The 24,325-nt window shown below is 44.1% G+C and overlaps 1 protein-coding gene across 5 annotated transcripts; it reads left to right on the top strand.

Annotated features, from left to right (window-relative positions):
* Positions 1-1,157: 1,157 nt before the first annotated feature.
* kiaa0513 (KIAA0513 ortholog) lies at positions 1,158-22,403 on the top strand. 5 transcript variants are annotated; one of them, XM_029696236.1, is made up of 15 exons: positions 1,158-1,256; positions 2,432-2,547; positions 7,609-7,651; positions 7,868-8,392; positions 12,349-12,448; positions 12,591-12,664; positions 13,032-13,102; positions 13,462-13,666; positions 13,769-13,809; positions 14,009-14,102; positions 14,232-14,309; positions 14,756-14,782; positions 19,132-19,212; positions 19,348-19,442; positions 20,010-22,403. In XM_029696236.1, exons 4-15 carry the CDS (start codon positions 7,989-7,991, stop codon positions 20,057-20,059), a joined length of 1,320 nt encoding a protein of 439 aa, XP_029552096.1. In that variant the 5' UTR covers positions 1,158-1,256; positions 2,432-2,547; positions 7,609-7,651; positions 7,868-7,988; the 3' UTR covers positions 20,060-22,403. The 5 variants fall into 5 exon arrangements, with proteins under 5 accessions (XP_029552096.1, XP_029552093.1, XP_029552094.1 ...); XM_029696233.1 differs by lacking the exon at positions 7,609-7,651 and adding an exon at positions 2,789-2,945; XM_029696234.1 differs by lacking the exon at positions 7,609-7,651.
* The last annotated feature ends 1,922 nt before the right edge of the window (positions 22,404-24,325 follow it).

The following is a 24,325-nucleotide window of genomic DNA, read 5'->3' as shown; positions in this document are numbered from 1 at the left end:
TTATTAGAGACTCTGAACACATTTAAAACATGTGCTTGTCATCTTTCTGTCTTTCTTCATAATTGGAAAAAACACAAATGATGATATAGGAAGAAATTTGAAGTCCTATAGCCAATGGAAATGATAATAGATTATTGACATTCACAGTATTACAGTGTTGACTTGGAAAGGGCAACACGGGAAAAAAAACATGAACGCAAGTGAGTCATGAGCTCTGCTGAAACAGAACACAGGCCCGTGCGCTACAACTACAAATTATATTGGTTTGTCATCAGTATCGTGACGAAGTCTGCTCAAATATTATTGGCCCTTTTCCCGTTCAGATGCAGAGCAAAGATTATCTATTATATTGACAAGATGGCCAACTGACCGCTCTGACAATGGAAACGCATGTCCGATTTGAGATGCGAAAGGTAGGCGGGAGGAAGCGAGATCAGGTGGGAACATTCTAGCCAATGAGAGGGCAGATACGCGTGTGAACATATGGTACAACTCCGGTATAAAATCGTTATTTACAAAGTTGTCAGAATGTCTTATCACATATATCAGTAGCCTACATCGCATCAACCTAAGCATTATGAAACTTATATGCGATCAAATAAGCGTTACCTATCAAAATAGCAATCAACTGTTATATTGACCAAATTCGACACTCTCATTACCCCCCATACAAACACTCCTCAATTGGTATTGTCTTATTTTCGCGTGAACATATGTTGTTGTTAGTTCTATCTGGGATCATTGGGACGTCCGTACTCTAACGTTAACCACAACCATTACGTAACCTTTACCATTATCTTAACCATTTTGAACGTCAAGTTAAATGGGGCCACGACAGAGTTGGGACGTCCCAATGATCCCAATAGCATGGACCCAGGCGGAGTCAAACATCAACTTCCGTGTTCATAGTCTGTCAGAAACAACAACAAAAACGTAAAAAAGTCGGTAACTCGAAAACTTCTGACTTGCTTACTTGTTGTGGAAAAAAAGATTCCAGTTTCCCACTAAGGATATATGAGAATCAACCAATAAGAAGCTCTACGCAAATAACTTACGTTAATTTTTAACACATTTTAACTTGGAGGGCCCGAGTTCTCGAGACGACATGAACGGGATACTTCGTGACGTCATTGGGTTCCCCACCCCCACTTTACAGTCGTGCTTGATTGCGCATGCCTGTTTTGAGACTGCTGAAGTGAGCAGGCTCCGACGCATACAGGGAAGACTAAACCCCTCATCAGCCTGGGACATTTCATGTACGTACAACTGTAAAGGAAATGTACTGTTATTATATCATATGTTTTTATATAATCAAGTTCTCGACATACGCTTGTAATTTGGTGTGTTTTATTGACATGCCATATACAATCTTATTTCGATTTCACACTGTAGGCCTACTAGATGTCTGTCATTCATCATCAGATTGCTGGAGATGTCAAGTGGTGGTGGTGTTGGCAGGCACTGGCAGGCACTGGCAACCCGATATATGTTTATTGGCTGAGTAACATGGGCTATCCCTCTGAAGTGCGTGTTTAAAAAAAAAATGGAGCACTAAATATACGAGTAAACCACCATACTGTAGCCTAACCTAATGGGTGTTGTTTACAGTATTCGATCTATTTCCTGAAAAGAGATCTAGTCTCCTTGCTTTCAAGTTAACGTTACTGAGGTAATGGTTGAATTCAGAATGAAAATATAAGTCGTTTTTATGTTTTTTTCCCCCCAGACTACTAGGCCTACTTGACTGTTCTTACGATCAAGCATGTTGTTCTGGAAGCTTACCTCGTACACACATATTGGCAATAACAACAATGTAGCCTTACTGATGGGAAAGTAGCTACTGCATTTTGCCCAAAACAATGATACATCGTTTCGATGCAGTGTCACTCTAACTAGCTCTATCTTTGATAAAAGTGTCATTGCTGTATCAGGTTGGAAATGTGTTGTTTTTATTTTACTCATGTATAATAACTTTATTTATAGAGAGCACATTTCATACACCAGTTAAAAGTACTAGTAGGAGCAGGCTGGTGTTAGGGATGAAGCTTACTCATAATAGGCTACTCATTGGTTTTGTTTGGCGTTGGGGCTGTCTTTGGTTTTATCTGGAACTGCACATGGAAGAGAACTTCCTGTTAATATTTATATGGTCATTTACACAGTGACTGTTGTCTCTTCTGGCTCCTGCTTTGCTGTTGTGTCCAAGTGGTCTTAACAGCTTATCTTCGGTTGTCGCCATGGTAGCTCTATTTTAAGTGACCTTGTTTGATAAAGGTCATGAAGGGGAGGAGGGTTTGACTTATTTGGAAAAACTCGTTTATAATATAGGGATTTTGGTCTCCAGCAGGACATGTTTGTTGGGTATCATACTTGATTGATTCTTGGACAAAAAATGGGAGCTTGGAAGACTGACATGTTTTCTCTGCTTCAGATTCAAGTTGTTGTGAGATGATGCACCAGAGAAACAAACAGCCATGTGAAAAGAACAATGAGCTATGTGAAATGCCTACTTTGCAAAGAAAACCGAATTTTGCCTACCAAATTGGAGTGAGTAATGCATGTCCTCTAAGTCATTTATTTTAGACTGCCTTTTTCTCTCTGAACTAGCTGTGTCCATGTCATGTTAGGTCAGATAATATATACAGCATCCAGCCATAGCACTAGCAGCAAGGCATAACGAAACAAGATTCCAAACCTCCCTTATCAGTCATCAGCCTCTTCTCTCTCACATTCCCTTCAGTGTGAAATGTTTAGTTATGCACTCAGTCAGTGTTATCTATGTTGCTAGTCCACTCCCATGGAAGAGAGGGGCAGCCTACATGGACATTCAAGTGTCCAAATGCCTGTGATTAGATATGACTGAACCAGTTCACCCTCCTCTCAAAGTCCGGCTTGAGTCAGGACAGTCAGGCGTCTGGACTGGACAACAGCCCTCCTACACTGGGGTAAGGAACATTTAGATTTTATAGCTAAGATATTATAGGGAGGACACTCCAAGAAAGCAAGACTTCAGTTCCTGGTCTGCAGGCCATGAGATGTAATTTTAGAATGCCAGTGAGGACTGAAGGAAGAAAATCAGAAAATGATATCATCCACACTGAATTGACAAGATGTTTCCTCTACTCAGTCTATCACATAGAGTATGTTGCTTGGATGATGGCTGTGGAGAGACTAGCCTACTGACTAATATTTCCTAGGGTGAACATGGGAACATTTGTATAACATGGCTTTTATGTGTCATGCCCTCACATTAATGTTTGCAAGGGCATATTTTACATGATAACAAGACCTCATAATAGAACAATGCCACAATTTATGTAATGACCACTTTAGATTGTTGGAAACTAGATATTAGTTGACGATGGAAGAGATACACCTAGATATTGATTTTGGTAATACAAATGAAGATGAGATGTGTTTGTCTGCAATATAAAACTAGGTACCAGATCCTGTCTACAGTATATGTACGTATTACAGCCTGGATCGTACACATGGATCAATGCAATGCAGTATCTTTCTACAACCCCCCCCCCCCCCCCTCACATCTCTCAAGTCATAAATCCAGTAGACCTACTTACTCAAGCTTTTCAGTATCCCATCATTGTGATGAAAAGCCCCCCATCCCCGTCCTCTATGCTCAATCCCCTGAGGGAGAGTGTGTGGGTGGTTGGGCAGGACTGGGGGCCTGTTCTCTTGCTCGGGAAGCAGAAATACTGCAGCCTGTGCACTCACCGCTGAGATTTCCTGAGCTCAACTGAAGGTCTCCCCCTCACTCGGAGGGCAGCTAGGGGGGGCTCGGTGCATAGGCCAATGGCTTATCTGGAAGGTGATTCTGCCGTGCCGTTAGTACTGCAGTGGGAACCACAACCACAGAGAAACCTGCTTTTTCTCACTCAGCTCAGCTCACCTCGGTCCTTGTGATAAAGCTGTGAGAGAAAAAAAGAGTTGTGAGATTTCACTCTTGACATTTTGAGAACAAGTCAGATAAGGCCTATTTTAGCTAACATCAAATGCACCAAAATGTCAAGAGTGAAATCTCACAACTCTTTTTCTTTCTCACAGCTTTATCACAAGGACCGAGGTATGTTCAGGTTTCAACAGAGTGAGCTATAGTTCATTCATTTGACATGAACAATTGGAAAGGGGTTGTGTGTGTTTTGTGTGAAAAATGGGCAACATGAATGGCCATATTTCTTTATTTTCTTACTTTTATAAAACCTTACGGCGTGTTTTGTGCGTGTGTTCACTAATGCTGGGTTACAGTCCAACTGTCTCAATCCTGTATTATATAAGAGTCCTCCTTATCTCAATAATATCCCCAGTCTTTCAGTCAGACAACATCAGCCAGGGGGTTAGACTTGTAGAGCTGCCAGATCCAGGATCAGACCAGACATCAGCCAGGGGGTTAGACTTGCAGAGCTGCCAGATCCAGGATCAGACCAGACATCAGCCAGGGGGTTAGACTTGTAGAGCTGCCAGATCCAGGATCAGACCAGACATCAGCCAGGGGGTTAGACTTGCAGAGCTGCCAGATCCAGGATCAGACCAGACATCAGCCAGGGGGTTAGACTTGTAGAGCTGCCAGATCCAGGATCAGACCAGACATCAGCCAGGGGGTTAGACTTGTAGAGCTGCCAGATCCAGGATCAGACCAGACATCAGCCAGGGGGTTAGACTTGCAGAGCTGCCAGATCCAGGATCAGACCAGACATCAGCCAGGGGGTTAGACTTGCAGAGCTGCCAGATCCAGGATCAGACCAGACATCAGCCAGGGGGTTAGACTTGCAGAGCTGCCAGATCCAGGATCAGACCACACATCAGCCAGGGGGTTAGACTTGTAGAGCTGCCAGATCCAGGATCAGACCAGACATCAGCCAGGGGGTTAGACTTGCAGAGCTGCCAGATCCAGGATCAGACCACACATCAGCCAGGGGGTTAGACTTGTAGAGCTGCCAGATCCAGGATCAGACCAGACATCAGCCAGGGGGTTAGACTTGTAGAGCTGCCAGATCCAGGATCAGACCAGACATCAGCCAGGGGGTTAGACTTGCAGAGCTGCCAGATCCAGGATCAGACCAGACATCAGCCAGGGGGTTAGACTTGTAGAGCTGCCAGATCCAGGATCAGACCAGACATCAGCCAGGGGGTTAGACTTGCAGAGCTGCCAGATCCAGGATCAGACCAGACATCAGCCAGGGGGTTAGACTTGTAGAGCTGCCAGATCCAGGATCAGACCAGACATCAGCCAGGGGGTTAGACTTGTAGAGCTGCCAGATCCAGGATCAGACCAGACATCAGCCAGGGGGTTAGACTTGTAGAGCTGCCAGATCCAGGATCAGACCAGACATCAGCCAGGGGGTTAGACTTGCAGAGCTGCCAGATCCAGGATCAGACCAGACATCAGCCAGGGGGTTAGACTGGCAGAGCTGCCAGATCCAGGATCAGACCAGACATCAGCCAGGGGGTTAGACTTGCAGAGCTGCCAGATCCAGGATCAGACCAGACATCAGCCAGGGGGTTAGACTTGCAGAGCTGCCAGATCCAGGATCAGACCAGACATCAGCCAGGGGGTTAGACTTGCAGAGCTGCCAGATCCAGGATCAGACCAGACATCAGCCAGGGGGTTAGACTTGTAGAGCTGCCAGATCCAGGATCAGACCAGACATCAGCCAGGGGGTTAGACTTGTAAAGCTGCCAGATCCAGGATCAGACCAGACATCAGCCAGGGGGTTAGACTTGCAGAGCTGCCAGATCCAGGATCAGACCAGACATCAGCCAGGGGGTTAGACTTGTAGAGCTGCCAGATCCAGGATCAGACCAGACATCAGCCAGGGGGTTAGACTTGCAGAGCTGCCAGATCCAGGATCAGACCAGACATCAGCCAGGGGGTTAGACTTGTAGAGCTGCCAGATCCAGGATCAGACCAGACATCAGCCAGGGGGTTAGACTTGTAGAGCTGCCAGATCCAGGATCAGACCAGACATCAGCCAGGGGGTTAGACTGGCAGAGCTGCCAGATCCAGGATCAGACCAGACATCAGCCAGGGGGTTAGACTTGCAGAGCTGCCAGATCCAGGATCAGACCAGACATCAGCCAGGGGATTAGACTTGTAGAGCTGCCAGATCCAGGATCAGACCAGACATCAGCCAGGGGGTTAGACTTGTAGAGCTGCCAGATCCAGGATCAGACCAGACATCAGCCAGGGGGTTAGACTTGCAGAGCTGCCAGATCCAGGATCAGACCAGACATCAGCCAGGGGGTTAGACTTGTAGAGCTGCCAGATCCAGGATCAGACCAGACATCAGCCAGGGGGTTAGACTTGCAGAGCTGCCAGATCCAGGATCAGACCAGACATCAGCCAGGGGGTTAGACTTGTAGAGCTGCCAGATCCAGGATCAGACCAGACATCAGCCAGGGGGTTAGACTTGTAGAGCTGCCAGATCCAGGATCAGACCAGACATCAGCCAGGGGGTTAGACTGGCAGAGCTGCCAGATCCAGGATCAGACCAGACATCAGCCAGGGGGTTAGACTTGCAGAGCTGCCAGATCCAGGATCAGACCAGACATCAGCCAGGGGGTTAGACTTGCAGAGCTGCCAGATCCAGGATCAGACCAGACATCAGCCAGGGGGTTAGACTTGCAGAGCTGCCAGATCCAGGATCAGACCAGACATCGGCCAGGGGGTTAGACTTGCAGAGCTGCCAGATCCAGGATCAGACCAGACATCGGCCAGGGGGTTAGACTGGCAGAGCTGCCAGATCCAGGATCAGACCAGACATCAGCCTGGGGGTTAGACTGGCAGAGCTGCCAGATCCAGGATCAGGGCAAAAAGCAGGCAAAACTCTGTTCCCCTGACAGAGAAGCAAAATGGCTTAACTTCAGAAGAAATAGCCTCCAACACTCTACTCAGCAAATTGGATGCTGTCTATCACAGTGCCATCCGTTTTGTCACTAAAGCTCCATATACTACCCACCACTGCGACCTGTATGCTCTCGTTGGCTGGCCCTCGCTACATATCCGTCGCCAAACCCACTGGCTCCAGGTCATCTATAAGTCTTTGCTAGGTAAAGCCCTGCCTTATCTCAGCTCACTGGTCACCATAGCAACACCCACCCGCGTGCGCTCTAGCAGGTATATTTCACTGGTCATCCCCAAAGCCAACACCTCCTTTGGCCGCCTTTCCTTCCAGTTCTCTGCTGCCAATGACTGGAACGAATTGCAAAAGTCACTGAAGCTGGAGACTTATATCTCCCTCACTAACTATAAGCATCAGCTGTCAGAGCAGCTTACTGATCACTGCACCTGTACGCAGCCCATCTGTAAATATCCCACCCAACTACCTCATCCCCATATGGTTATTTTTTTGCTATTTTGCACCCCAGTATCTCTACTTGCACATCATCATCTGCACATCAATCACTCCAGTCTTAATGCTAAATTGTAATTATTTCGCCACTATGGCCTATTTATTGCTTTACCTCCCTAATCTTACTACATTTGCACACACTGTATAGAGATTTTCTATTGTGTTATTGACTGTACGTTTGTTTATCCCATGTGTAACTCTGTGTTGTTTTTGTCGCACTGCTTTGCTTTATCTTGGCCAGGTCGCAGTTGTAAATGAGAACTGGCCTACCTGGTTAAAGAAAGGTGAAATAAAAAACAATTATAAAAAATGGGCAGAGGGCAACATTTAGATACAGAGCTGTATAAGAGGACAGCTTCAATACTGATGGAAACACAATATCCGTCCATATCCAGACAGTCATATCAACAGCATTACTGTACATCATTATATTTTCTTATTTGGTTAAAGTTGGCCTATGAGTGTTGTAAGTAACAATTCACTCTCTCCTTTCTTCACAGCGTGCACTGGGTCTGTGGGCATTGAGTCTATTCTGTTACAGCGCCCCTCGTGGATGAGAGCGTCTGAAGAGCCTTCTCCTGTCTACTTTAGCTCTGCCATCTCTGTTCTCTGTCCTCAACAATGGAGGGGGTAGCTGTGGAAAACCTCATAGACTTTGATATCCCTTCATGTTCAGACGATACAGCCCCCTCATTTTCAAGTCCTCCTAGTGGGGCGCTGCTCCACACAGACATTTTCTCCTCTGAGCTGCTGTTCCCAGAGCCTGCCTCCATTGTTCCCCTGGAGCCACGGTTGCCTGATCCCCTGGCCCCCATGCCCAGCTCCCACCACCTTTGTGGGGGAGAGGACGGGGACAGTGATGCCACAGAGTCGGCAGACAGTGAGAATGACATGGACCCACACTCTCAGCAGTGGAACTCACGGCGCTCATCCTCCTCGTCCAATCACAGTGCAGAGCTTGGGGTAGAGGCAGTGGAGAATCAGGACTTCATGAAGGCTTACGTGGAGAAGGTGTTTCATGGAAAGTAAGAACACCCTGGATTCTCTGAATGTGGGGTGGTGTGGGTCTGTCCCTGAGGGCCTGTACAGCCAGCGCTTGGCATTGTGCATAGTGATCTTAGACTTGTGTGTGGCTGCTCGGCCATGGAAACCCATTTCATTATGCTCCCGACGAACAGTTCTTTTGTTGACGTTGCTTCCATAGGCATTTTAGAACTCGGGAATGAGTGTTGCAAACGAGGACAGAACATTTTAACACGCTTCAGCACTCAGCAGTCCTGTTGTCTGAGCTTGTGTGCCCTACCACTTCGCGGCTGAGCCATTGTTGCTCCTAGATGTTTCCACGTCACAATAACAACACTTACAGTTGAATTGGGCAGTTCGAGCAGGGCAGAAATTTGACAAACTGACTATTTGGAAAAAGTGGCATCCTATGACGGTGTCACGTAGAAAGTTAATGAGGTTTTCAGTAAGGCCATTCTACTGCCAATGTTTGGTTTTCCACATGTTGTTACCTTACAGCCTTATTCTAAAATTGATTTAAAGAAATGTTCACCCTCATCAATCTACACACAATACCTCATAATGACAAATGGAAAACAAGTTACATTTTTTTTGTTGCAACTGTATTAAAATAAAAAACAGATACCTTATTTACATAAGTGTTCAAACCCTTTGCTATGAGACTCAATGTATTTTTTTAAATTTTATTTAACTAGGCAAGTCAGTTAACAGCAAAATCTTATTTACAATGAAGGCCTACCCCGGCCAAACCCTCCCCTAACCGGGACGACACTTGGCCAATTGTGTGCCGCCCTATGGGACTCTCGATCACGGCTGGTTGTGATACAGCCCGGGATCGATCCCGGGTCAGGAGAGACTCCTCTAGCACTGCGATGCAGTGCCTTAGATTACAGGCAACATCCTCACTGAGCTAAAGGATAGAGCTGCCGCTTTCAAGGAGAGGGACTCTAACCCGGAAGCTGATAAGAAATCCCGCTATGCCCTCCGACGAACCATCAAACAGGCAAAGCATCAATACAGGACAAAGATTGAATCGTACTACACAGGTTCCGACAATCATCGGATGTGGCAGGGCTTGCAAACTATTACAGACTACAAAGGGAAGCACAGCCGCGGGATGCCCAGTGACACAAGCCTACCAGACAACTAAATTACTTCTATGCTCGCTTCGAGGCAAGTAACACTGAAGCATGCATGAGAGCATCAGCTGTTCCGGACGACTGTGTGACCACGCTCTCCGTAGCCAATGTAAGACCTTTGAACAGGTCAACATTCACAAGGCCGCAGGGCCAGACGGATTACCAGGATGTGTACTCCGAGAATGCGCTGACCAACTGGCAAGTGTCTTCACTGACATTTTCAACCTCTCCCTGTCCGAGTCTGTAATACATGTTTCAAGCAGACCACCATAGTCCCTGTGCCCAAGAACACTAAGGTAACTTGCCTAAATGACAACCGATCCGTAGCACTCACGTCTGTAGCCATGAAGTGCTTTGAAAGGCTGGTCATGGCTCACATCAACAGCATTATCCCAGAAACCCTAGACCCATTCCAACAGATGATGCAATCTCTATTGCACTCCACACTGCCCTTTCCCACCTGGATAAAAGGAACACCTATGTGAGAATGCTGTTCATTGACTACAGCACAGCATTCAACACCGTAGTGCTCTCAAAGCTCATCACTAAGCTAAAGACCCTGGGACTCAACAGCTCCCTCTGCAACTGGATCCTGGGCTTCCTGACGGGCCGCCCCAGGTGTTGAGGGTAGGTAATAGCACATCCGCCATGCTGATCCTCAACACGAGGGCCCCTCAGGGGTGCGTGCTCAGTCCCCTCCTGTACTCCCTGTTCACTCATGACTGCATGGCCAGGCACGACTCCAACGCCATCAAGTTTGCCGATGACGCAACAGTTGTAGGCCTGATCAACAACGAGACAGCCTATAGGGAGGTCAGAGACCTGGCCGTGTGGTGCCAGGACAACAACCTGTCCCTCAACGTGATCAAGACAAAGATGATGATTGTGGACTACAGGAAAAGGAGGACCCGAACAGGCCCCCATTCTCATCGACGGGGCTACAGTGGAGCAGGTTGAGAGCTTCAAGTTCCTTGGTGTCCACATCACCAACAAACAATCATGGTCCAAACACACTAAGACAGTCGTGAAGAGGGCACGACAACACCTATTCCCCCTCAGGAGACTGAAGATTTGGCATGGTTCCTCAGATTCTCAAAAGGTTCTACAGCTGCACCATCAAGAGCATCCTGACTGGTTTCATCACTGCCCGGTATGGCAACTGCTCGGCCTCCGACCGCAAGGCACTACAGAGGGTAGTGCGTACGGCCCAGTACATCACTGGGGCCAAGCTTCCTGCCATCCAGGACCTCTATACCAGGCGGTATCAGAGGAAGGCCCTAAAAATTGTCAAAGACTCCAGCCACCCTAGTCATAGACTGTTCTCTCTGCTACCGCACGGCAAGCGGTACCGGAGCGCCAAGTCTAGTTCCAAAAGGCTTCTTAACAGCTTCTACCCCCCAAGCCATAAGACTCCTGAACAGCTAATCAAAGGGCTACCCAGACCCCTCTTTTATGCTGCTGCTACTCTGTTTATTATCTATACATAGTCACTTTAACTCTACGTACATGTACATTTTACCTCAATTACCTCGATTAACCGGTGCCCCCGCACATTGACCCTGTACCGGTCTCTACACCTGTTGTATTCGGTGCATGTGACAACTAAAATTTGATTTGATTTAGTCCACTGCGCTACTCAGGATCCCTGCCTGCCCCTCAAGATCCTTAAGCTCAGGTGCATTCTGTTTCCATTAATTATCCTTGAGGTGTTTCTACAACTTGATTTGAGTCCACCTGTGGTAAATTCAATTGATAGGACATGATTTGGAAAAGCACACACCTGTCTATATAAGGTCTCACAGTTGACAGTGCATGTCAGGGTAGACGTTAGTTGGCGGAAACTGAGGTCATTGTTTGAAACTCCTAGTGAGTCGAGTGAATCTAATAGTACAGAAAGTGAGAATGAGTGGGTTACAGTGGCAAAGAAAAATGGAAACAAAAGAAGTAAAGCAATGTTGGAAAATAGGAAACTACTAGACTCGTTTTTGAGTCAGGGTTTTGGATGAATGCTACTTGGGGAATCCTTTTAATGTCTCCTAGGAAAATCTGGAATGTGTTGGAACAAAGTTTGGAGTCAGTGAGAGTCACAAGAAGTGGTATTTTATTTTTTTGGTGTGTCTGCAGAGCAGAACTAGCGTGTGTTAAGACTCAAAAAGATATCAGAGTGGAATGTTTCCTGCATGGATTTTCGTAGCAGGGCACCTATCAAGGGGGTTATTTCTGGGGTGGCGCAAGAAATAAAGGCAGAGAGACCTGAAAATAGCTGTGCAGCAACGCTCCGCATCCAACCTGACAGCTTGAGAGGATCTGCAGAGAAGAATGGGAGGAACTCCCCAAATACATGTGTGCCAAGCTTATAGCGTCATACCCAAGAAGACTCAAGGCTGCCAAAGGTGCTTCAACAAAGTACTCAGTAAAGGGTCTGAATACTTATGTAAATGTGAGAGATCAGTTTAAAAAAAATTCTAAACCTGTTTTTGCTTTGTCATTATGGGGTATTGTGTGTAGATTGATGAGGATTTAAAAAAAATCTATTTTAGAATAAGGCTGTAACGTAACAAAATGTGGAAAAAGGCAAGGGGCCAAAGTACTTTCAAATGCACTGTATAGTGTATCTTTGACAAACAGATGCCTATCTCTATTACCAGTCATGTGAAATCCATAGATTAGGGACTCATGAAATTATTTCAATTGACTGATTTCCTTATATGAACTGTAAATCAGTAAAGTCTTTGAAATTGTTGCATGTTGCATTTTATTTTTGTTCAGTTACTGTGAGTCTGTTTAAGGTGGGTCTGTATAAACCTATTTTCTCTCAGGGAGGACTTTGACCAGGAGGAGAAGGCTCGCTTTGGGGAGCTGTGCAGTGGAGAAAATGGCAAGGGCAGGGAGTGGTTTGCCAGATATGTCAGTGCACAGGTAAGTTCCAGTATGTAAGCACAGAGATATGCATGTCTCTGCACATATACACAGTAATGGCACAGTTATCAGCACAGCTTCGCTGCTGGTGCTACATATTTTAAGTTTTATGGTAACTAAACACACATGGCTTTATTTGCAGCGCTGCAACTCCAAGTGTGTGAGTGAAGCAACATTCTACAGGCTGGTGCAGTCTTTTGCAGTTGTTCTTTTTGAGTAAGTCTGACTCCCTCTTTCACTTCAACTGTTTCATGTTTTGTTAAGTGCTTCTTTTTTCCCTGTTTAATTTATTTTTGTTGGAGACTTTGAGCTCTACACCTGCTACATTGTATTGATGGGTTTTACACAATGGCTTCATTCCCTGAAGAGTTTGTAAAGACAAAACAACTTCCAGGCTCGGCTCTCCATCTCAGAAGGAGAACAATATGTGAACACATTTGTGTGTGTGGTCAAGTACGTGTGGGTGTTGTGTGTAAAGCTCTTTGTCTAGACCTAAGTCACACATGAGGGAATGGGTGTATTTCATTGTACAATATTATTTGCACAATCATATCCCCATTACATAAGTGTGTGTGTGTTGCAGGTGCTATCAGATGGATGACTACAGTCCAGCTAAAAACCTCATGACCATGTGTTTCACTTACTACCACACTGGTGAGATGTGTACCTGCTTAGAACCACAAATGAGACTTATTCTCCCCTCTCTTCATGGCCTCCTCCCAGTTTCCCAACATTAATGGGGAGGGGTCAACGGTCAGGGTTGTACCCTTTTGTGGTTGCAGCATAACCACCGAGTCAGTTTAAGCTGACTGTTCTTACTATTGATGTGTGCATCTCTGCATGTGTGGGGTATTAGAATTTGTGCTATTACAATGCTATTATAATGCTATTACTTTGCTATTACTATGCTATTCATTTGCTATCAGGCTCTACGCAGTACCTATTCATAATCAATAGGAAACATGATTAGGGCATGGTGGTGTATAGTAAAATGATTTTTCCCTGCACCTCAGGTAAGTTCCAGCCATCCCCCACTGAGCTGCTGCAGCAGCCGCCTGTAGCCATGGACTCCTACCTGAATAAGGCCAACTCCTGGCTGTCTGGCAAGAAGGACGCAGCCGAGCGGCTCCTGAAGAACTCCTCTGCTGCCAAAACGGACGTCAAAGGCTTCTTTGGAGGCTTGGAGAGCAAGCTGAGGGCGTCCGCTCGAAAGAATGAGTGAGATGTATTCCTGTTAATAACCAATCAATAATGTTTCTTCTAAGCACGGTTTTAGTCAGTTTATTTACCGACTTTTCCTCCCAACTATTTTCTACCCAGGGAGGCAGAGAGTCCAGTCGAGGTAAAGCCCAAATCACCAGGTACGTCAATCTCATCTCTTGTTGATTGTAGGGTACACACCCATCAAAAGTTTAAGATACAAGCAAGTCTGTTCCTGTATTAGTCTGATTTATAACTCCATGTTCTTATAACCAACCTGCCAACTGGAAAAATTATACCTCTCTTGCCTCAAAGTATGGGTTGCCTTTATCAGTTGCTCTCTCTGCCTGTCCTCTATAGTGTCCTCTATAGTGTCCTCTGTGCCTCCAGAGAAGAAGAAAGTGGAGAATGAGAAGGTGTACCTGTACACACACCTGAAACAGCAACCCATCTGGTATGAGATGGATGTTCATTTACATTTATGTTTATAGATGATTTAAAATCCACACAATAACAATGAGGTAGTGAGTTATTGTCCTACCTGGTTGGTGTTATAGATGTGTTGTGGTGTCTCTGGTGACAGGCATGCGTTGAGGTTTTGGAATGCAGCGTTCTTTGATGCGGTCCACTGTGAGAGGAAGAAGAGGTCACCTACCACCAGGTGAGAGACTGATGTACCAGCAGGGGAGATGAAAGATGATACGGCTGTTATATCATTAAACTGGGATGGTACTATAAAGCTCCTCTTACAGCCTGTGTAGTGTGAACAGAGGATAAAATGGGAGTGTGTAATAGAGTGCAATAGATGGATAGGTTGAATGAAACATATGCGTGAATGTGGGGTGTATTTTCAAGAGGTGGGAGGTTTGTCTCTTTGTTTGTGAGCACTTGTCTTGTCTGTGTGTATTTATGAGGGGTAAGGGAATGTGGGATGAGTTTCAACACAAATGAGGAATTCAAGGAAGTCTCACTGTATACCTGTCTGTAGTTCACTCAAACTGCTGTTGAGCTCCTGACTGTTGCCACCAGTTTCTTCTCCAAGCTCTTGTTCTCAACCTTTGCATGTGTCTTTAACCCTTTGTCTCCTTGTGCCTTGCTGCCGGGCAGGGGGACGGAGGAAGAGAAAGACGAGAGGTCTGTCCTATCTGTCTGCTCCTCCTAACACTGGTAGACAGAGAGATAGGGAGGGAAAGCGAGGAACAAGGGAAAGAGGGAAAAGAGAGAGGACGAATAAAGGGATGAACCGAGAAAGGAACAGATGGATGCTCAACATTGTGACTTAGAGTGAGAGACAATCTAGAAAGAGCCGTAGGCTTAATTTGCACTGTTCAGGATGTGCTTCACTGAGCACAAGTAGAACAGGGTAAGGGCAGATCCTCGTACTGTAGTTCAATAATAGGCTCAGCATTGGAGCAGTAGGATAGTTGCTGTCATATTGACTTGTCCACTGATATCTGCATGAACCTCTCCTCTCACTCACTGTATCCACTGTGTCTGTCATAGCTCAAAGCCGTCTATTTTAGACAACTAATTAAAAGTGTGTTTCTCTTGTTAATACACATTTATGTTGATTGCATACGATTTTCCTAATTTTGATCATGGTGCGGGCATTACTTGTCATAAGTGCCACAAGGTTTACTGCGTGCTTGTCGAGCATCAGAAAGGCATGCGTTTACTTATGCACTTCTTGTTTGTCTGGTTGTTGTTATTTCTGTTTGTTTGGGTTTATTTCATGGATGAATACATTTGTCTCGAGCATGAAGCAGGGTTTTAAAAGAGTTGTTAGTTTCATGATGGCGAGGTATTCTAGGTATTCTGTTTTCACAGATGATTGCATGCTGACATGTTCACTCTCTTATCTGCAGCATGAGGGGTTTCTCTTTAGTAGGGCCTGTTGCATGTGACATCATTTTTTTCTCTCGACCAAGTCTGTAGCACTTTAGAATAACTCCATGTAATAAAGCATTTACAATGGATTAGTAATTAGTTTAATCATTACTCTCACATTTGTACATGTTAGTAACCTAGTTAATTACATTCCAGCAGTACCTGATGCTCCTTAAGGTCTCAAAATGGCCCCTAGAACAAGAGTATGTGGACACCTGCTCGTCAAACATCTCATTCCAAAATCATAGGCATTAATATGGAGTTGGTCCCGACTTTCCACTAGATGTTGGAACATTGCTGTAGGGACTTGCTTCCATTCAACCACAAGGGCATTAGTGAGGTTGGGTGCTGATGTTTTGCGATTAGGCCTGGCTCTCAGTCGACATTCCAAATCATCACAAAGGGGTTCGATGGGGTTGAGGTCAGGGCTCTGTGCAGGCCAGTCAAGTTCTTCCACACCGATCTCGAAAAACCATTTCTGTATGGACCTTGCTTTGTGCACGGGGGCATTGTCAAGCTGAAACATGAAAGGGCCTTCCCCAAATTGTTGCCACAAAGTTGGAAGCACAGAATCGTCTAGAATGTAATTGTATGCTGTAGCATTATTTACCTTCACTGGAACTCAGGGGCCTAGCCCGAACCATGAAAAACAGCCCCAGACCATTATTCATCCTCCACCAAACTTTACAGTTTGCACTATGCATTGGGGTAGGTAGCATTCTCCTGGCATTCGCCAAAAACAGATTCTTCGGTTGGACTGCTAGATGGTTAAGGGTGATTCATCACTCCAGAGAGCGCGTTTCCACTGCTCCAGAGTCCAATGGCGGCAAGCTTTACACCATGCCAGCCGATGCTTGGCGTTGCGCATGGTGATCTTAGGCTTGTGTGTGGCTGCTAGGCCATGGAAACCTATTTCATGAAGCTCCAGACGAACAGTTCTGGTGCTGACATTGCTTTCAGGGGCAGTTTGGGACTCTGTAGTGAGTGTTGCAACCGAGGACAGACCATTTTTACACGCTACGTGCTTCAGCACTTGGCGGTTCCGTTCTGTGAGCTTGTGTGGCCTACCACTTGGTGGCTTTGACATTTTCTCTCCTAGACATTTCCACTTCAAAATAACAGCACTTACAGTTGACCGGGGCAGCTCTAGCAGGGTAGAAATTTGACGAACTCACTTGTTGGAAAGGTGGCATCCTATGACGGTGCCATGTAGAAAGTCACTGAGCTCTTCAGTATGGGCCATTCTACTGCCAAAATTTGTCTATGGAGATTGCATGGCTGTGTGCTCGATTTTATACACCTGTCAGCAATGGGTGTGGCTGAAATAGCTGCATCCACTAATTTGAAGGGGTGTCCACATACTTTTGCCATGTAGTGTATCTATGGTTTAACAATAAGCACACAATACAGAGGGTGTTTAAGAAAATATAATAAATGTTATTCCAAAACAGTCACACTGTTGTAATAATGTTATGTGTAACTTCGGACACACTATGCTGAGTAAAATAATGTTTTCAGTCTGAAAATGCTATAAGCGTTTCTTGGCAGTGACTTTTCTACCAAAAGTATGGATTGCAGTCACCCCTTAGAGCAGTCTAATTAGGCAATAAGGCCAGAGCAGGTGTGGTATATGGCCAATATACCACAGCTAAGGGCTGTTCTTAGGCGCAACGCGGAGTGCCTGGATACAGCCCTTAGCCGTGATATATTGGAAATAGACCACAAACCCCCACGGTGCCTTATTGCTATTATAAACTGGTTACCAACGTAATTAGAGCAGTAAAAATATTTTCTCATACCCGTGGTATATGGTCTTATATAGCACGGCTTTCAGCCAATCAGCATTCAGGGCTCGAACCACCCAGTTTAGAATCTCGGTTAACCTAGAACTAAAATCCTGTGTAATTTGGTCAGCTGCGTGATAAAATTCAGGGTCCATACATGTTAGAAATTGGGAGTTGTGGTTTGCAAAAGGAAACTGTCTGCCCCCACCCCCTTGCTGTTCATTTCACCACAATGTGAAGCTGTCAAAGTTAAAGCACCGTCTTCGCCAAATCCTGGTACGTCCAAATAATCAGTGATGAAAACCCAAACACCAGGACTACTGCAGCTCGTTATCCTACGCATTCCATCTCTTCACTACAGATTATTTGGTTAACATGCAGAATCTGTCCACAAGAGATTAAGAGCCGTCCATAGACTGCTTACGAGCTAAGGAAACAAATATTGGAATACATTATTTTGCTGAACTATCCCAATATCTTTAAAAATATCACATCAGAGTCTAAGCCGGGTGAAGGATATTACTAAGCTATATGGAATTGTTTTAAGGTCATACCGAGGATCATTTAGCTATTTGATTTTGAATTTCAAAAAAATCTATTAGTGAGACCTACTGCTGGAATGTCTATCAATGGCATGTCCATCTTTTGGTGAGAAATTCCACTGGTCACTCAAAACATTTATAAACTATAAATAGCCCACACTGCAGATGAGGCCATGCCAAAATACTTAACTAATGATTAATAAATGGTTTATAAGGACCCATAGTAAAGCCTTATTAATGGAGCAATGATTAATAAATGATGAATAAATGATTTACTAACCCATTATAAATGCTTTATTATGTGGAGTTATTACAAAGTGATACTGTTAAGTCTTATTCCACTGCACGCTGAATGCTGTCTTACTGAGCCACAATGAGCATGACAATTGTTATGACAAACACATTAAAGTAGAACGATGTGTTGTAGCACTTAATAGCTATGTTCTTCTCCATGGGTATTGTCATTAATTACTGTAGCAGCCCATCAAATGCTAAGCATTCAGTTTATTGTATTATTTATTTCAGAAATCCTCCTGTGCCTTCTATGTGTGTGTATGAGTGTGAGTGGATGGGTGTGTGATGGTGTGGTGCTGATCAGGTCAAGTTATCAATCCTGTTCACAGGGTTGGTTAACTCTGGAGACTCATGTGGTGTCTTCAGAGTTAGGTAAATCAGCCTTTAGTTTTTCTTCTCCATATATTTGGAATAATCTCCCAAAAGCCTTACACACAGCCTTAGTGTCCCTGGGGCAGTTTAGAGAGTGGACAGAGGAATTTTATAATGAAGAATGTGTTTGTTTTAGTTGATTGTGTTTTGTGTATATTTATCTGTTAAATTTGTGTCGTGCTGTATTTTACTTGTTTTATATTGTATTCAATTTTTTGGTTCTATTAAATTGTATATGCAGGGCTCCCTTGAAAAAGAGACACTGGTCTCAATGGTGACTCCCTGCTAAAATAAAAAAAGGTCATTTTGTTTTCTTAGTTGTACATATGACTACATATGTATGACTACACTGGGTATAAAGCTTCCCAAAGCTTTTGGACAGACATGTTTCTCTGTTCCCCAATCAGAGAGAGAACCGCAATCTAACACGCAATATCCAGCATGCCATCGCTTTAGTTTGACGTGTTTGCCTTTGAAAAAGTTTTCATGTTTTGCTATTTTCATCTCATTCCAATGATGTTTGTTGTTTTGGTGTGGGTAGAAGGTCAGAAGTAAACTTGGAGACCTTGACCCCTAACTTCTCTCTGCTCTTATCTTTCTCCAGAGAGAAGTGGTGTCATATGACCCAGGAAGAGAAAGATGACAGCTCTAAAGTCGACGAGAATATTGCCTTTGGCCAGCTGGGGTGAGTGAGGTGACATACTCATGACTATGGACAAAAAAACAACTTCTAAGTAACATTCCATCTGAGGAGGAGAGGAATCGGCATGGTTCGTATACTGTATCTCATGGTCAGTTACCTCTTAGTGTCTGTTTTCAGGACATTCACTCACAACATGCTGGCTTTTGGGCTCAGTAAGAAACTCTGCAATGACTTCCTGAAGAAGCAAGCGGTCATTGGGAACCTAAATGAAGGTACCCCTACATGAACCAACCTTCCTCACGTCAATAAGATCTTTTCATATAATTTACTTTGTTTCACCTGTTTAAACTGTTCAAACTGTTTTAAACGTATAAAAAAAATATTAGTAGGGGCTTCCTGAGTGGCGCAGCAGTCTAAGGCACTGCATCGCAGTGCTAGAGCCGTTACTACAGACCCGGGTTCATTCTCGGGCTGTGCCACAACCGGGAGTCCCATAGGAGGCGCATAATTGGCCCAGCGCTGTCCGGGTTAGGGGAGGGTTTGGCCGGTGGGCTTTACTTGGCTCATCGCGCCCTAGTGACTCCTTGTGGGGGGCCGGGCGCCTGCAGGCTGACCCCGGTTGCCAGTTGAACGGTGTTTCCTCCGACACATTGGTGCGGCTGGCTTCCGGGTGAAGCTGGTGGGTTTTAAGGAGCGCCTGTTAGGCGGGTCATGCCTCCACCTTTGCCTCTCCTGAGCCCGTTGGGGAGACAGGCTTTCTGAGACTAATGTATTTATAACTGGAAAAACGTGCTTAGTGGTTTTGATTGAAAAGAGCTCTCCGTTTCTCTCTCTTACAGAGCAGTACAAGCTGTTGAGCGACCACATTGAGCAGATGGCCACGGAGTGAGTGGCAAAGAATGGCACTTCAACTTTAATGACTACTTAGTACACTATCAATAGTAATTAGCTGAAGCTAATCTGCTCCTCACTCTCCAATGTTGTGAAGGCTCACCAATAACTGCATTCCATCAATATCCAGTACAGTAAACTCCAATCACCTATTTCAGTAAAGCCTCCATAACCTGCAACAATAAATAACACAAAACCTTTTATCACAGTGATAGTAAACATGAAGCTGCATAGTCAATATTCCAGCTTCACCAATCAACATACTGTAACCTACCCTCTCCTGGGCACTGTCAACAAGGTCATTCACCCCATCACTATTACATTATTGTATACTGTCACTAATGAGTACCTTCCTCAGGTCCTTATTTTACTGTATAGTTGGACAATTTCAGCCATATCATCATCCATTAACCCATTTTACATAATCACCTCCGTGTAACCGGCCCAGGCTCTCTATAGCCTTTTTCTCTAGTCTTCCATGTCCCCTGACTACAGTATACATACAGTATATGTATTTTAGATATTCTGTAACCTGCTCCTTGCACATATCCTACAATTAGTATTATTTATATTGTTTGCAATAGTGACCTTTTATGATTTCCTCTCTGCCCAATGTCGAAGTGCCTTGAATGTACCCGTGGGGAACTTTCCTTTCTGTTTCAATGGTAACCAATGCAGGTCTCAATTGTAACAATCTGTAAAACCACTTGATACAATATCCTCCTGTTCATGATTCTACCATCTATATACTGTGTCAGCATATTTTCAATAAGGTCGAATTCTCATGCTCAATGTCCTCTGTGTTTAGTGATTGTCATGGTGTTAGATCATGGCTAGTGAAAGTGCAGTGTGTAGTGGTGAGAGGCTGCAGCATGGCTTCCAGCAGCAGTCCCATACCTTCTGTTTTATTCCTAGAGTAGCCTTGACCTGAGGTGTTTGTGCTATATGCATGGCATGCATCATTGCCCTTATAAGTGAGAAACAAGCATTGTGCAAGTTGGGCATCGTGCAGCAAGGGTGTCAATGTCTTGTTTACATTATTTAAGACCACCAGAGGGAAGGAAGCCTGGTGACTTGTTCAGCGCACTTAATTTATCAATGGAGTTAAAAGTTTAAAAACTACTGTGTGGATCCAGCTTTTGAGGGAGACATAAGCAAAATATATAATTCTTGACATTTCAGAGCTTTGTGAATAGAATGAGGATTATTGTCCATTTTTCTCAATGCTGGATTGAAGTACTAGCAAGTTTTTTTGGGGGTTTTTTTTATCAATTGATTTTGTATTTATATTGTATTTTTTTCACCCATGTTTTATTATGTTCAAAGACTTGTTTATCACTGGTTTTGTGTCATATATGTTGGTGAAGGACTATGTAACTGATTATGGTCATTGTGTTTTGATGTCTGTCTCAGTGGCAACTAAAGCTTTCCACTTATTAAGACCCTGAAGTGCCGTCATAATTCCTCCCTTAGGAGTGGTCCATTCAAGTGCTAGACCAAATTATATGTGTAAAATGTTTAGTATAAACTATTGGGTAATTCCTCCAGAGTGTTAGTTACGATGTGTAGTTGCATGTTATGCCTTGTAGTTGAAGTTCTATGCCTTGTCTTGGAGACGTCTGTCTTGTCTTGCTCTCGCTCGCTCTCTTTTCTTGTGGGCTGTTTAGCAGAGGACCAGCTTCTTGCCACAAAGTGTCACTTGTGTTCTGCTCTGTCTCTGTTGTTTCCCTTGGATTGCAATGCTGCTCCCTGCTTCATGTCTGGATCTGACCTTCTGTTCAGCAATCAGACATATTGTGCATCTGCATGTGATGTCCTCTATTGCCATACTGCTGAATGACTTGCCTCTTTGTTTTATGGATGTGTGCAGTTTTAGTTTAGCACCAAGCCCTCCTGTGTGTTTGTATTGCTGTGTGTACTCTGGCCTTTCAGTATTGTTGAAATGCAGACCAGCCCTCTAATACTTGGAATGCTTCACCTGCTTTTCATGTTGCATGTCAAATGCACGGATGGTCCATCACTGGTGTTTAAGACATCTCTCACGAAAAGTGTTGTAACGTTGTTTGTCTAGGCAGTGGTGGTCTGATTTGACCAGTTGTAACTAGCACCTGATACCTAGTCATGGAGAAGCCTTGTGTCTTTGGAGGTGGAACAAACTTTGGCATAGGAGAATATAGCCTACCCTTCTTTTTAATGAGCGGGGCAAGAGTCTCTTACAGGTAGCTGTTATTAACAATGTCCTCCCACTTCTGTTGTGCAATGGTGGCTGAATTTGCATGGATGTGTAATTATGATGGAACAAGTAGCTGATGCTGTAATAAATATATTTTTTCATGTGGATACTTTTGGAGTCGTGTCTGTGTGTGAGCGCGTGCGAGAGAGGGTATGAGATGGGATGTTTGAATTAGAGGTGTTTGGGAAGTGTGAATGTGTAGATTAGATAGAGAAGTCTCTGTGCACTCCAGTGTGTGAGACTGAGTCAACTTGAGCAGGGTACAGAGTGGGATCATGTAGCACAATGTGGGAGGGTTTTAGACCCTGGCCCAAACTGCCAAATGGCTGCCATTCCTGCTGCTGCATGTAAATAAACAGTCATCACCCTGGCTGCTCAATGATTGAACACAATATAATGAGCAGTGAAAGCTCAGTCAGTGGTGTCACACAATGAGGGTCTCTCTCAATTCAAGTGCTTTATTGGCATGGGAAACATATGTTTACATTGCCAAAGCAAGTGAAATAGATAAATAAAAAAATAACAGTAAACATTACTCACAAAAGTTCCAAAAGAATAAAGACATTTCAAATGTCATATGTGCAAATAGTTAAAGTACAAAAGGGAAAATAAATATAAATGCTATTTACAATGGTGTTTGTTCTTCACTGGTTGCCCTTTTCTTGTGGCAACAGGTCCCACATCTTGCTGCTGTGATTGCACACTGTGGTATTTCACCCAATAGATATGGGAGTTAATCAAAATGTGATTTGTTTTTGAATTCATTGTGGGTCTTGGTAATCTGAGGAAAATATGTGTCTCTAATATGGTCATACATTTGGCAGGAGGTTAGGAAGTGCAGCTCAGTTTCCACCTGATTTTGTGCGCAGTGTCTGCCTTCTCAATAGCAAGGCTATGCTCACTGAGTCTGTAAAAAGTCAAAGATTTCCTTAATTTTGGGTCAGTCACTGTGGTCAGGTATTCTGCCACTGTGTACTCTCTGTTTAGTGCCAAATAGCATTCTACTTTTCTCAGTTTTGTTTGTAAATTCTTTCCAATATGTCAAGTAATTATATTTTTGTTTTCTCATGATTTGGTTGTGTCTAATTGTGTTGCTGTCCTGGGGCTCTGTGGGGTCTGTTTGTGTTTGTGAACAGAGCCCCAGGACCAGCTTGCTTAGGGGGCTCTTCTCCAGGTTCATTTCTCTGTAGGTGATGGCTTTGTTATGGAAGGTTTGGGAATCGCTTCCTTTTAGGGGGCTGTAGAATTTAATGGCTCTGGGGACTGTAAAATATCTGAACACTATGACACTCAATTACATGCTCGTTTACACTCACAGATACATACACACTTGATCTCTCTGTCTTCTCTCCCTCTCTATTGTCTAACTTTCTATAATTCAATATGTTTCTTGTTTGTCTATCTTTTGTATGTCTTAGTTTACATGTTTACACTCAGCCACTCAGCCATAAAAATTGCTAGAACCTGTTTCTTGAAATCTAAACATCAGACATTTGAAATCTGTTTTTGACTGTCATGATACCTCTTATGGCAGTAATTTTACAGCCACTGATTATGGTCAATTTAGACTGAGAATAGCATCTAGTTATGGTAAGGGATGAAATAAGTATAGCTATTTATAATTGCAACGGTTTAGCAGATTATAAGGAAAGACGATCCGACTTTACGTGGCTAAAATAAAAGGAATATTAAATATACTGTTTACAGGAAACTCACTCTACATCTTAAGATGAAGGCGGGGAAATAATTTCCTGCCGTAGACAAAGGAACTCAAAGGGTGTGATGATACTAATTAACAAAAATGTTGAACCGAATGTGAAAACAGTCAGGAATGATCTGCAAGGAAGGTGGACCCATTTGGATATGAAAGTGGATGAAAATCAGATTTGTCTCATTAATCTATATGGTCCAAATCAGGATGATCCACACTTCTTCTAAAATATTGATAATCTATTGAGTTTACAGGCAACAAACGATCAAATCCGTATGGTGGGAGATTATTACACAGTGTTAAGTACGTCAATGGACTGT

The sequence above is a fragment of the Salmo trutta genome, chromosome 17 (genome assembly GCF_901001165.1).
Source record: "Salmo trutta chromosome 17, fSalTru1.1, whole genome shotgun sequence".
Lineage (NCBI taxonomy): Eukaryota > Metazoa > Chordata > Actinopteri > Salmoniformes > Salmonidae > Salmo > Salmo trutta.
Note: the sequence above shows the minus strand (reverse complement) of the source record. Positions and strands in the feature narration are given on the sequence as shown.